A 13,334-nucleotide genomic window follows, 5' to 3' on the forward strand; every position below is an offset into this window, starting at 1 on the left:
ATAATAAAATGTTAATTCACATGTCAAAGATCTCTTTGTAACAACATTTCTTGTGTAGATCTTTCCATCATTTTTAAAATTTTTTTTTATTTATTCATTTTAGAGAGGAGAGGGAGAGACAGAGAGAGAGAGAGAGAGAGAGAGAGAGAAGGGGGAGGAGCTGGAAGCATCAACTCCCATATGTGCCTTGACCAGGCAAGCCCAGGGTTTTGAACCGGCAACCTCAGCATTTCCAGGTCGACGCTTTATCCACTGCGCCACCACAGGTCAGGCTCTTTCCATCATTTTTAAGCTCGCCTTGCAGAGGACCATCAATTATTTTTAATTTTACGTCCGTTCTTTCATGAACTCTTGAACAGGCAACATAAAGTTGGCCATGTCCAAATGCAGGCTCAGGTAAAAAAATGCCAACATGCTTAAGTGTTTGGCTCTGAGACTTATTGATGGTCATAGCAAAGGCAAGTTGTACAGGAAGTTGTCTACGTCTCAATTGAAACAGCAACCCTGTTTGAGATGGAGCCAAATCAATTCTTGGAATGACATGTATTTCACCTTTAGAGGAGCCAGTCAAAGACTTAACTATTATGACATTATTTTTCAATTGGAGAACCTCTAGTCTTGTACCATTGCAAAGATCCCTTCTGGTGTTAAGATTTCTTAACAGCATAATAATTGCTCCAATCTTTAACCTCAATTTGTGAGATGGCATGCCAGAAGGCGGGACTATTTGAATGCTGTGGCAACTTCACCCCATTGGCTAGTACAGTTACGCAAGCAACCAATAAGCTATCGGCGACAAACAGACACTTAAGCCGCATATAATAAAGATGACCTCCCCTTTGGTGTTTTCATTTTTACTGTTGGGCTTTTTGTCTATGCTTAATATGAATTTTTTGTCATGTTTGACTTTATACATTTAAGCCACCTTTATCTACTTGTTCAAATGGTACTTCCCTCAGATTTTACTTTAATTTAAGAAGTTGGCATTATGTAGGACTTTTAGGACAGGACTAGACTGGTTCCCAAATATTCTAATTATTGAGACAAATGGCTGGCAGTACCTACACTGAGAAAACTTCTCTATTTCTTTTCCTCTTTCATAAGTATCTTTATTGAGCAACTAGAACTCAGGATACATATATGAAAAGTTATAGTCCTTCTCCTTAAATGGAGGTTGAAGAGAAAATAGACATATTAAAATATGTCTTAAAATAGGAATGTATATTCTAAGGAAGCTTGAAAGAAGGTGAGGAATGAATGTCTAAATCAGCTACCTGAGAGTCAGGGAAGACTTCTTTTGGAGGATTATATATTGTTCCATCACTTTAATATTGTAGTTTTTTGGGTTATTTTTAGAATATAAAAGTAATAACATGCTTATGATAGAAAATGCAGAAAGTATGGAAAAGTATAAAGAATAAAATAAAAAAATGAATTTCAACCTCATTCCTAACATAAATGCTTATATTACTTACAATATAATATATATTTTGAAATTAGATAGAGGTGATGGTTACACTCCATTGTGCATATACTAAAAGCCTTGTGGTTTTAGCACCAGCTTAGTCTTATTATAGGATTTCTTCACATTTCATGTAAGAAAATGATGATTGCCTCCATGATTTCATCTCTCCTTCATCATACTTTTTGCTGCTTCTCTGATTTTACAATGACATAGTTATAAATGACACCAAGAAACTTATATATACATGTCCTGCAGTGTAAAAATAGGTGTCTGGCTGCAAATTGATGGAGTTAGCAACTTCTTTGCTAACTTAGGCTTTAAAACTTTGAGTTTTTGAAATAAGTTTGAATTTAAATAAAAGCCACAGAACTACCACACAGAGCTCCTGTGTGCCTTGCACCCGACCCCCCAATTGCTGATATTATGAACAATCTGAGAAGTTAAAGACAGGGTGCTCTATTGCCCCTACTACTTCTGCGTGTGTTGCCCAAGTACAAGGACACTCACTCAGTTATATGACCACAGAGCAGCCATCGAAGTCAGGAAATTCGCATTGATCCTGTGTTGTCATCTAAGACCACAGGCCCCTTTCAGATGTCACCATTTATCCCAACAATGCCCTTTATGTCCAAGATCCAATCCAGAATTACATGTATTTAGTTTTGGTATATTTTTCACCTCTTTCAATGTGGATAAGTTCCTCATCATTTTATTTTATTTTTTGTTCTTTTATGACCTTTAAAGTACAAGCCAGTCACTTAACAGATATAACTCAACTTGGGTTTAATGATGTCACCTCCTGATTTATGAACTTTTGTAGGCATACCACCGAAACAATGCTGTGCTCAGCACATTGTAGCAGAGGTCACGCAAGGTTATTTTTGCCTGGTTACCAGTTAGGTGAAGTTTTGTCAACTTGGATAAGATTATATCTGCCAAGTTTTTCCACTTTAAAGTTAATAAATATATTGCAATTATAAAGCAATAAATAATGTATAAGTACTTTGTATACAGTTGGTTCTCGTTATTTGCAGAAGTTGTGTCCTATAAGGTCGCCAGGAGCACTGGAAACAGCCAATACTGCAGCACTGCTCTAGGGGAAATCCGGGGCTGGAGTCCTGTCACAACATAATGGCCAACCCATTAATACATAATCTTGCTTTATGTGTGTTTCTGTTCAGTGACACTACTTAATATATGTTGTTGATTCCTTAACATCAAACCCATGGCCAGCAGCCTCTAACATCTGCCTGAAAGAGCTTATCTAACACACATTTTCTCTGTAAGGCACATCCCAGCCTCTGGCACTTAGAAACACTATCCAGCACTTCAGGCTTGGGGGTGGCAGAACATTTTAAATAATTAAATCACCCAAAACACAAAAATGCAAAAAATGTGATGATGTATTGTGAAAAGGGCGCTTGTTTAGAGTATGAGAGCTGAAACAAGAGGGCCTTGTGCGACCCCAGCTGAGAATGTGCGTCCTGTGGCTCCCATGTTTGCTGTCCCGTGCATGTCCTCGAAAGTCCACGTGCTGCTCGTGTTGATTTTACAGTTACGACGAATCAATTCTGCTGAGCGGGTGAATTTGCAAATACTGAACCTGTGAATAATGAGGATTGACTGTATCTTGTTCCAATTAAACTTTCACTTGCCATTTTTAGTGTCAGTTGAGCTCACATTGTTCCACATTTAGCCATTGGTAATCCTTCATGCTGTCTTGTCTCTGACACATCCTGTCATTGAGCACTTCTTTACTTTCCCGTTAAGCAAGATTTTTCAGGCTCATTTTGTATTTTCTCTGCCCCAGCTCTGAAGTTAGATAATTCTCCAAGGAGCTCTGGTTCCATTTAGTGGAAAATGACATTGAGAAACTAAGAACTGGGTGCTCAGTGGGCTCACTGCTACCAGGGTGTCATTAGTTCTAAGCCCTGTTAGTAGACAGTGTTAGGAAATGTATATACAGAGTGGGGTAAAAGTAGGTTTATAGTTGTTTGTATGGAAAATAATACAGTAATTAATAAATAATAATATAAGAATGAACTGTTTCATGCGCTCACAACTGTAAACCTGTTTCACCCTGTATGTATACACACACACACACACACACACACAATCATCTATCATCGATTGATTATCATCTATCTATCTATCTATCTACCATCTATTATCTATCTATTATCTCATGAATCTAAATGAATGCCTCCAGTTCCAATCTTATTTCTAACTGTCCCCTTTCTATATTTGTAACTCCTTTCTCTGGCAGTTAAAAAGCCTACTCCCATTATTCCCAATGTCTAGACTTATTTGCTTACCTCCCCTATATGTAAACACACTTCCAGTCCCACCAGCCAAAGTCACAACCCTGGACCTGGCCCCCCGGACTCCTGCAGGGCATGTAGGCTGAAAGTTAGCCCCCAGCAGAGGGGAAAAAGGAAGGTGGAAGAAAAAAGGAAGCTAATTAAAGTTGTTGAAAGTCTAAACTTTTGCTAAATTCTTCTTAAATAATAGCAGGCTTTTATTTTTTTAAATGAAAGAGAAGAGAGAAATAGTATATGTGTTTTTAATTACCTTTGAAATGAGAAGGTTATTTTATCATACCAAATTGGTCTAAAAGAAAAGCCAGTTAAATTTATTTTTAATTTATTGATTTTAGAAAGAGAGAGGAAGGGGATAGAGAGAGAAATTGTTCCACTTATTTATGCATTCATTGGTTGACTCTTGTATGTGTCTTGACCGGGGACTGAAGCTGCGACCTTGGCATATTGGGATGATGCTGTAACCAGCTGAGCTACCTGGCCAGAGCCAAACCGGTTTTATATAAATAGGATTTTAAAAATATTCATGTCATATGTGTATATTATCTTTGTGGATTAAAATAATTTATATTTTCCTCAACTATTTTAGATTCAACACATTGGCTTTTAATGTCACAGCTAAACTTAATATAATAACTGAATTTTTAAATGTTGATATAAAATCTTAACTTTCTAATTTTTAAAGTTTGGATATGACATTTTAATTTGCAGTGTTTACAAGAGAACATTGGGTAATTTTATGATGTACTTTGATTATATTTTTTTCTGGTATGTTTTTCCATGTTAAAAAAATTAAGTTTGCATCTTAATTTTTCTTTTAAAATGTTAATTTTAAATTTAAATAATTAAATGAAGATATAGAAAATAATTAATTTACATTTAAAAATTATAATAGCGAATAGTCTTGCCTTCCTAAGTTTTAAATTCCTATGAATAAGCTATACATTATAGCTTTAACAACAGTTGTTGGTTAATTTTTATGAAATGATTTTATTATGTCATAACATAACTGTTCTGATAACTAAGGATGACTATACATGTCATTATAATGAGTGAAATAAGTAAATAAGAAAAAACTAAGAACTGTATGATTCCATACATAGGTGGGACACAAAATCGAGACTCATGGACATAGATAAGAGGACAGTGGTTACCAGGGGGAGGGGAAGGGAAGAGAGAGAAAGGGTAGTGGGAGGGAGGGCATAAAGAAAACCAAATGAAAGGTGACAGAGGATGGAGGACGATTTGACTTTGGGTGATAAGTATACAACATAATCGACTGTCAAAATGATCTGGAGATGTTTTCTCTAAATCTATGTGCTCTAGTTGACCAATGTCACATTAAAATTATTTGTCTAAATAAAACTATAAAAAAATAATGCAGCTTACCTTTTCCAGGAAGGTATGTAAAGAGTACATGAATGTGAGTTAATTTACATTCTGAACATGCAAAAAATACATAATTATATAAACAAAATTTTTCTTTTATTCCTCCTTACCAATCTTACTTCCATTAACAGGATTTCTTGGTGTTATTATATTGAGATATATACATTTGACTATATAAATATTATACTGCATATCTCTGGTTTGTTTGATTTTTTACTTAATTATGTGTATATAATTTATATTATATATTTACATACACATATTTCTGCAGCAGCTAGCTTTGTTCATTAATATTTCTTGGAGTTCCCTTTATGCCAGTATATACAGCTTATTTCAGTTTTAATTATTGTATAGTATTTTATTATATGTCTGTCCCATATTTCAAACACTTCCCATTGATGGGAATATGAAAATACTTGCACATACAGCTTGAAGCGCACACATGGCAAGTTCTGTGAAATAAATGCCCACATTCTGGGAACGGATTTTTCCTTGAGAGGCAACTGGGCAGGTGCTGAGCCCACACTGCTAGGCTGTCCTGCTCCCTTGGAGATAATTTGTCTTTATTCCAAAGTGCCTGGGAGTGTCTCACCTGCAGCCTTATCCCATGTGCCCTTTTAGCTGTATTATTTTCTGAGCCTAGAAGGTCAAGGTCCGATTATGTGCCACTTCTCCTGTGGGTGTCAGGGAGCTGGCCACCAGAAGTCATTTTCTCAGGGGAATACTAGTAAGCTCAAGTGGAAACTGTAGTTTAGGATTATATTACAGGTACTTGACACATTTGAAGATTTTGAACTCTTAACAAAGAACATTGTTTTAATAAATAAAAATGCAAATAATTTACTTTAAAACAGTTTTTGAAACAGGTGTCATAGGTTGGATACTTTTTGTAAGAATATTTGTGTATGGGTATGCTTTAAAAATACTTTATTAAATTTCTTTATCCTAGTTGAAAAAGACTCCCAAATTTATGGTATATAATAAAGTAGATAATTTCTAATCAGTTATCAGGTATTTCTATTTTTATTCTTATTCAATATTCTCAAATATTGCTGAATGGCTATTTCCAGTTCATTTCAAAAACAATTCAATTTTATTTTATTTTCCATCCCTTGTTTATAACATTCATTTGTCATTTTTGTCATTTTGTAGACCTACCAAGAGCAGCTGTCAGGATCTTAAGCAACATGACATTCCTTTTTGTGAGTTTGTCATACACAGCTGAGAGTGCCATTGTAACTGCTTTCATTACCTTCATTCCCAAGTTCATCGAGTCACAGTTTGGTATTCCAGCTTCCAATGCCAGCATCTACACTGGTAAGGCACTGCCGTTAGAGCTCCTTCGAAACATGATCATTTTTGACCACTAGCTTAAAATGCAATGAGTGAAGAGAACTAACCTGCATTCTAACATCAAAGTGTTAAATAAATTCATTAACAGCCAACTTCTGCCCAGATTCCAGAAGGATGAAGTCTTTGAATGTTTTTTCTTTGATTCAGATTGTATTATGGTGTGATGATTTTACCAACTGTGTTTTGGAAAGGGAGAACTTTGCATATATTTATGTTTTCATGGTTTTGAGTTAAAAAGAATGAAATAGGCAATGGCTTTCAAATGTAAATCTGAATAAACCCTTTTATGGGTTGGCATGAGTCTTAAAGTGTTAGAGTTTTGAACTACTGATAATTTGGAATACAGTATAGGTCAGTTCTATGGTATCAGAATTTTCCTTTTGTAAATATGAACAGATTTTCATTGAGTTACTGAAGATGCTTGAATTTAGAAAAGAAATCTATGAATTTTGTTTTAGAAATTAATTTCATGTCTAGGAAAATGGATTTTTTGAGTTTTAGGAGACTTTGATACATGTACCTTAGTGCTCAAATCTTTTCATAGTAAATTGGGTGCTCAGAAATGTGGGAACATTAATTTTTAAATATTGGGGGAATTTTCAGTGTATTATATTATATGATAGTCTACATATTTCCTTAGCAGTTTCAAAGATGGTCAAATAGTTGTATCTACCTACAGCTCAATATATTATGAAAGTATATCTCGTCAGTTAAGTGGAGAGTTATAATAACTTTTCCAATGGCTTTCGCTCCCACGTTCTTCTCCATGCTCACATCCAGCAAGCACTAATTATTTGAAAATTAACAGCCAAAATTATATTATTGTAGAAGGAAAATGTTAACTTGATATATTTGTATAATCATTTTGTTCTCTCTTTCACTTTGCACGAAGACATACATAATTGCGTTGTGGGTCCATGATAGGATATACAGTTTGGTTGTCAGAAAATCTTAACTTCCCATTTTTAGTTTAATTCATACACTCACCTTTTGTTGTGCAATAATTCTTAGGTAGGGAAACTAAGAGTTTGCTTGTCGCTAGATATGAAGACATAGAGCTGGTATATGTAGTTTCAAGTACTTCCCAAATTTAAAAGTGTTACTGGAAAGAAGGTTTAGAGTCAAATAAATTTGAAACTTGCTGAGTTAAAGTAGTATAGAGTTCTTTGCTGCAGGACGTATAGTAACCTTTCATATGCTAATATGCATTATGAAATTCCCAGAGGAAGAGTCAGACTACAGTCTTTTTCAAAGTTATTTGACCATGAAATCCATTTTTTAAAGAGGCCTCTTTCTCATGAACAGTGTTCCTCAGAACACACATCGGAGAACATTGCGAGTTCATCCTATGTGTCCTGTTCCAGACCGACCAAGGAGCAGTGCCGCCTGGATTCTCCCGTTCCCCTCTACATGCACCATTTTCCCCTACTGGGACAGTGGTACGGTGCCAAACTAGGTCGGAACTGATGCATAATGAACGCATGTGGACCGGGCCGTCTCTTAATTACTGTAGAGGCAGAGGCTAGATAGATGACTCCTTGTGGAAAAATAGAGTAAAGTGTTTAGCTGGCCATGGGATGCGTGGCTACAGAATTGCACAGTGGTGAAGTCAAGGCAGCAGTCACTGAGCGTGGCCCCCTGGTGAAGAGGGTGCACGGCTGAGTAAAGCTAGCTCATGGCATTTGTTCATCCCGTGTTCTGACACTGGGAGTACAGGCATCACAAAGTGCCAATTCCATTCTGGTTTTGTCATCAGCAATTTTGGGGGATTATTGCAAGTCAATTTATACAATGTTTGGTAGTCTACTGCTTTTTATTCCCAGCTCACATATTTTTTCCTTCCTTGCTAAATGTATAACAAATAAAAATAGTCAAGCGATATTCAGATTGATTAGGAGTAGAGGGTGGCCGGTTGTAGTAAGATTAAACAAGGGTGATAATTCATTTTAAAACTCAGCTTGACTTTTTTGAATTTTTATCAACTGACTATTCTCCAAGCACTTATTTTTAAGGACTTATTTAATTTAATCTTTTGTTTTCTGAATCTTTTTTTACTGCATATAAGTGGCATAAAGAAATAAGAAATGTATTTGAAGAAGAATTTAAAAGTAGTTTAATTTCTTATCTGATGGTGTCCAAGTTAAAGTTTTTTTTTTTCATTAAAAAAATTATTTGAATAAATACCTGACCCTCCATAGCAGAGTGCTTGTGTTGAGTATGGCAGAAATGAAACTCCGTACATGATCCAAAACATGTATGGAGGACCTTTGGCTCACCCTCTCTCATATAGTCCTTGAACAGCAACTCTGTGCAAGGGGCTATGCTATGTGTGTGTGTGTGTGTATGAAGACTCACACCAGGAATTAAGTTGCTTAGAGATCTAAGAAGAGAGAAAAAACTTACAGAATGAGTCAAGAAAAAGGCTGTTTCAATGACTTAGATGGTTTGGGTTGCAGAGATTATTTTGGCTGATAGAATGTTATGTTTATGCTGTTTCATGGAGGAAATGCTTTTTAACTAAGCTTTTAAAGAAAAGTTGAATTTGACCATTTGGAGGTTGAAGGGAAGGCATTTATTCCCTGTGGTGGACCACCTAGGGCAAAGGCAAAGAGCAAGGAAAGATAAAGCTTGTTTTGGCAAAAAATAAAAATAAAATAAAATAAAGTAACAGTTTGTTATGTAGGAGGGAAACAGAGAAGGTTCTAAAGGAAAGCAGGTGGGTAGGTGGGGGACCTGTGGGTGAAGTCAGATGAGTGATTTCTGGTGTTGGGGGTGGGAAATCTGCTCAAGAACCTGTAGCACCACTGGGCTCAGATTGTCATCACGTTGGGAGCACCTGTGTTCTAGGGGGATGTGGTGACACCAGGATCTGATGAGGGCATCATGGAACCCCCTTTGTTTTTATCAACGCCATTCTCTTTATCTCTGCAACAGTGGGTCTGTGTTCATGTTACACTTTTCCCTTTATGGGGTTTCTGTGAAACCATTTAGGGTCACATCAATTGATCAAATTTCAATCTTATAAAGTTGATATTTGGAAAAGCCTGAAACAATTGGCAGGGAAGTTAGATGAAGTCTAACTTAATCATATATTATATAGGAAAGAAAATTAGTATTGATGATGATAGCACCTTACATTTGAGGTCATGCAGCTTGAATAGATCGGAGAATAATAATAGTGATGATAGTAAACTGACATTTATTATTTAGTAAGTAGAAGACATTATCTAAGCATTTTATATAGACAACATCATTTACTCCATGTAACTAATGCCTGTGCAATAGGTATTATTGATTTTGCCCATTTTCCAGATGAGAAAACAAAGGTCTAAGGTGGTTTAAGTAACTTGTTTAAATATATGCAAATAGCGAGAGCCAGGAGGCTAGAGTTTGAATTCCTTGGAGTATGTATATCCATATGTGATTTTTTGTTGAGATAATATAATAGGTATATGCTATTGTCATCCTTTGTAGTCGGTTTTAATTTTTGTACTATTTCATAGAAATAACATTTTGTCTAGTAGTCACCTTCCACCCCTTCTATAGCAGCCTTTGCCCCTGAGTCATGGCTACAAAATTTGTTTTGAGAACACCAAGGTCTTAGAGCATCACCTCTGCTTTCTTGCAATCCTGCCCCTTGGTGTGCGGAGTTATAGTTAGACATTAGTTTGTCTTTACAAGAGAAATAGCCTTGGACAACTCTATTTTGTTCTTCTTTGGAGAATAACCAAGACACTTATTTCTGGGTAAGGGGATTAGGTTGGAGTGTGATTTTTTTTTAAAAAAGTACTTTAACTTTTATGGTTGTCTGATTAACCAAATATTTGCCATCCGTCTTCAGCCACTGATTTGGGGTTTGGTCGATGCGATTCGTAGCGGTATCACTGAACTCAAATTGCAGCCTTTGGGAGTTGCCGCATCTTTAGACGCAAGAGAGGCATGAACGTGCTTTGATTGTTCTGTTCTTCCGTGGGCATTGACAGCTTTTCTATACCAATTCTTTAATATTTCAAGTAATTTTAAAAATCCACTTTTATACTAATTTTACAAATGCACAGTATGCATAGATAAAAAAATATTGAAATTAAAATTTTAAATGCAAATAGACTACCTTAGAGGTGGATGTAGTTAGCATCGCTGCCCATTTCCAAGGTCAGGCGATGATGTTTGACTCGATGGGACGTGTGCGTACAGACACGGTGTGCTCTGGGAGATAGCAGAAGGTCCCTGCAAACTGACAGCCTGCAGCAGCAGCTTCAGTCTCCTCACCGCTCTGCTTTCAAACGATCTTGAGATGAATAGAGGCTATTAGGAACTAAGAGTGACAATTATAGGCTCTTGGTCTTTTGAGCAGAGAGGTATTATTGCACTAAATTACATTTATTTTTCTTCAATGCTAATTAAAACTGTTGTAGAAGGTGATAGTGCACAATAAGTCAAGACACTCAGGTTCTTTTTATTTGTTCATTAACCAATTAATTTAGGACATATTTGAGTGCCTACCATATGGCAAGTTCTTAGCCAGGGTGCTAATGGTGGCAGTTAAAGAGGACTTGCTTGCTTAAGAAGGCTCAGGGAATCCAAAATGACAATGAGTACACAAAGATACAAATGACAACAGCGCTGAAGTAAGAATGAGCTTTGCAGGCACAGGTGCCTCTGAAGGGCGGGGCAGGACGTTCTCTCTGACTTCAGACCCCGCCTCCGTGTGCATGGAGCACCCAAGAACCAGAGTTCCAAATAGCATCTCGACTGGAGTTTTTCATATTTTTGTAATACTTTTCATATTTTAAAATATTTTTAATGTTTTCACATTGTTTTATATTTTATTGGTTACATAGGTTCCTGCTATGGAACCAACGTCATCATCAGAGCCCTCCAGGGAGTCTTAGCAAGACCAGGTGCAAATCATCATGGTCACTGTCATCAATAAACAATGATGACAAGTTGGTACAAATCATCCCCAAACTCCTCGGGTCTGTAGTTACAGAGTAACACCATTAATCAATATGTTTCACACTGTAATTCAGGGTCAGCACCCGGCACACAGGGCTGGAAGCCCAGGCTGGCTCCCACCTGCTGAAGGTACCCCTGAGAAGTACCCTAGAGCCAGCAGCTCTGTCCTCATGCCACTAACATATGTGACTTCAGGCTTATCTGTTTTTCCCTCTAGGTCTGTGTTCTAGCTGGGAAACAATTGTTTGGACTGGAATAAATTCTCTGATTTCTTTCTGTTCTAAAATCTTAGATTAAGTAATTTTTCCTAGGCTGCACGCACCAGATAAACTTATTCTTACAGTCCCCATAGAGTAGCATTACTTTCTTAGAAGGGGACTACTGTATTTATTCCTCTTGCTGTGGAATTTTTGATAATGTGCATCACCATATTTCGGCCTTATCCAGTATCAGCATTATCTGTTTTTCCCAGCCATGGGCAGCCTGATAGAGTCCACAGACCTCTCTTTGAACCCCCGATCTGTCACTTAACTAACAGTGATTTTAGCCAAGTTATTTAACCACTCTCTCAGTTTCTTATTTGTAAAATGTGAGTGGTCATATCCCAGGGATACTGAAAAAAAAATTAAATGATCTAATTTTTTTTATCTTACAGCACTTGATAAATTGTAGAAGTTCAATAAAAATCAGTCTCTTATGTTGAGAGACTGTTCTATTTAAATCTCCATTAAAAAGTCTCATTAAGTTTTTGGAATGAGAACAAACTGTATTAGTCTAATTTAGAGTGGTTAACTCAAAAGCATTTTTTGAAATACCATCTATTAAGAGAAGTAATACTTTCAAATGAAATCGTATGGAGGGGCTGTTTGGTCCTGATCATAGGATGAAGCAGCAGAACCTTCTGGGACAGGAGAGACAGCCAAGGGTGTGGGGGAGGGGGCTCCTATCCCCGGGCATCTCTTTCTTCCTTTGAATTTCCCTAAATCCATGACGATTTTTCAGTTTGTCTAGTTATCCAAATGACCATTGTTTCTTTTGGGATTCTTTCCCTTTATTTACCAATTTAGAGTAACAATTTATATTGTAACGAATTTGTATTGTGAGCAATAAAATTAAAAAAATATCATGATAAGCTCATGGCTCTTTCTGTGTTGGATGTGCTTCAGTTCAGTGCGATAATTATTCTTTTTGATGCTTCAGTTGTCCGGTGTTTGGCCACTGGGGGCCCCTTCAAGTTAGCAGCTGTCTCCTTCAGCACTAGCCCGGCAGGCTTTATGATTGCCAGCATGACAAAAGTGACTTGTTTATTGGATGTTCCCTGACCTAGACCTGGGGTCGGTCATGTTTCTCAAGGAGCTCAGTTCCTTTTAGAGGAAATGATATATATGGAGATCCCCATCAGAACACCAGGCATGCTCATTGCTGCAAGGTTGTCCTTGTTTTTAGGATGTTTGTTAATAAAAAGGGAAAAACAAATCTTGAGGTAATACTGATATTTCTGCTTCAAATTTAAGAGTACAGGTTAGCACTTTTTTGGTATTATATCTCTTTGCTTTAATGCTGAAAATCTTTTTTCCTAATGACTTTAATATAATTTCTTTATAAGTGTGTGTGTGTGTGTGTGTGTGTGTGTAATGGTCAGATCACCTGTCAGTTCTTTTTCTGACTGTGAAATATGCAATGCAGTTTGGGGCTTGTTTTGTCCAGTGGCTCTCTTATGGATATGCAAAAGCCTGTGGCTGAAATGGATTAGAAATAACTCTTCTCGCTTTGGGTTATGCCTACAACCAGATAGCATGTGGAGTTTATTTGCTTTAATTTATTTTCAGTGTTTAGGGATTACTTTAGTTTTA

The 13,334-nt window shown here is 36.6% G+C and overlaps 1 protein-coding gene across 1 annotated transcript in view; it reads left to right on the plus strand.

Annotated features, from left to right (window-relative positions):
• Positions 1 to 13,334, plus strand: part of SLCO5A1 (solute carrier organic anion transporter family member 5A1) — a 133,547-nt gene that overhangs the window by 77,739 nt on the left and 42,474 nt on the right. Inside the window, exon 5 of the mRNA XM_066378917.1 lies at positions 6,325 to 6,489. Within this exon, the coding sequence (XP_066235014.1) occupies positions 6,325 to 6,489 (165 nt within the window). The remainder of the gene's footprint in view (positions 1 to 6,324; positions 6,490 to 13,334) is intronic.

The sequence above is a fragment of the Saccopteryx leptura genome, chromosome 3, assembly GCF_036850995.1.
Source record: "Saccopteryx leptura isolate mSacLep1 chromosome 3, mSacLep1_pri_phased_curated, whole genome shotgun sequence".
NCBI classification, from domain to species: domain Eukaryota; kingdom Metazoa; phylum Chordata; class Mammalia; order Chiroptera; family Emballonuridae; genus Saccopteryx; species Saccopteryx leptura.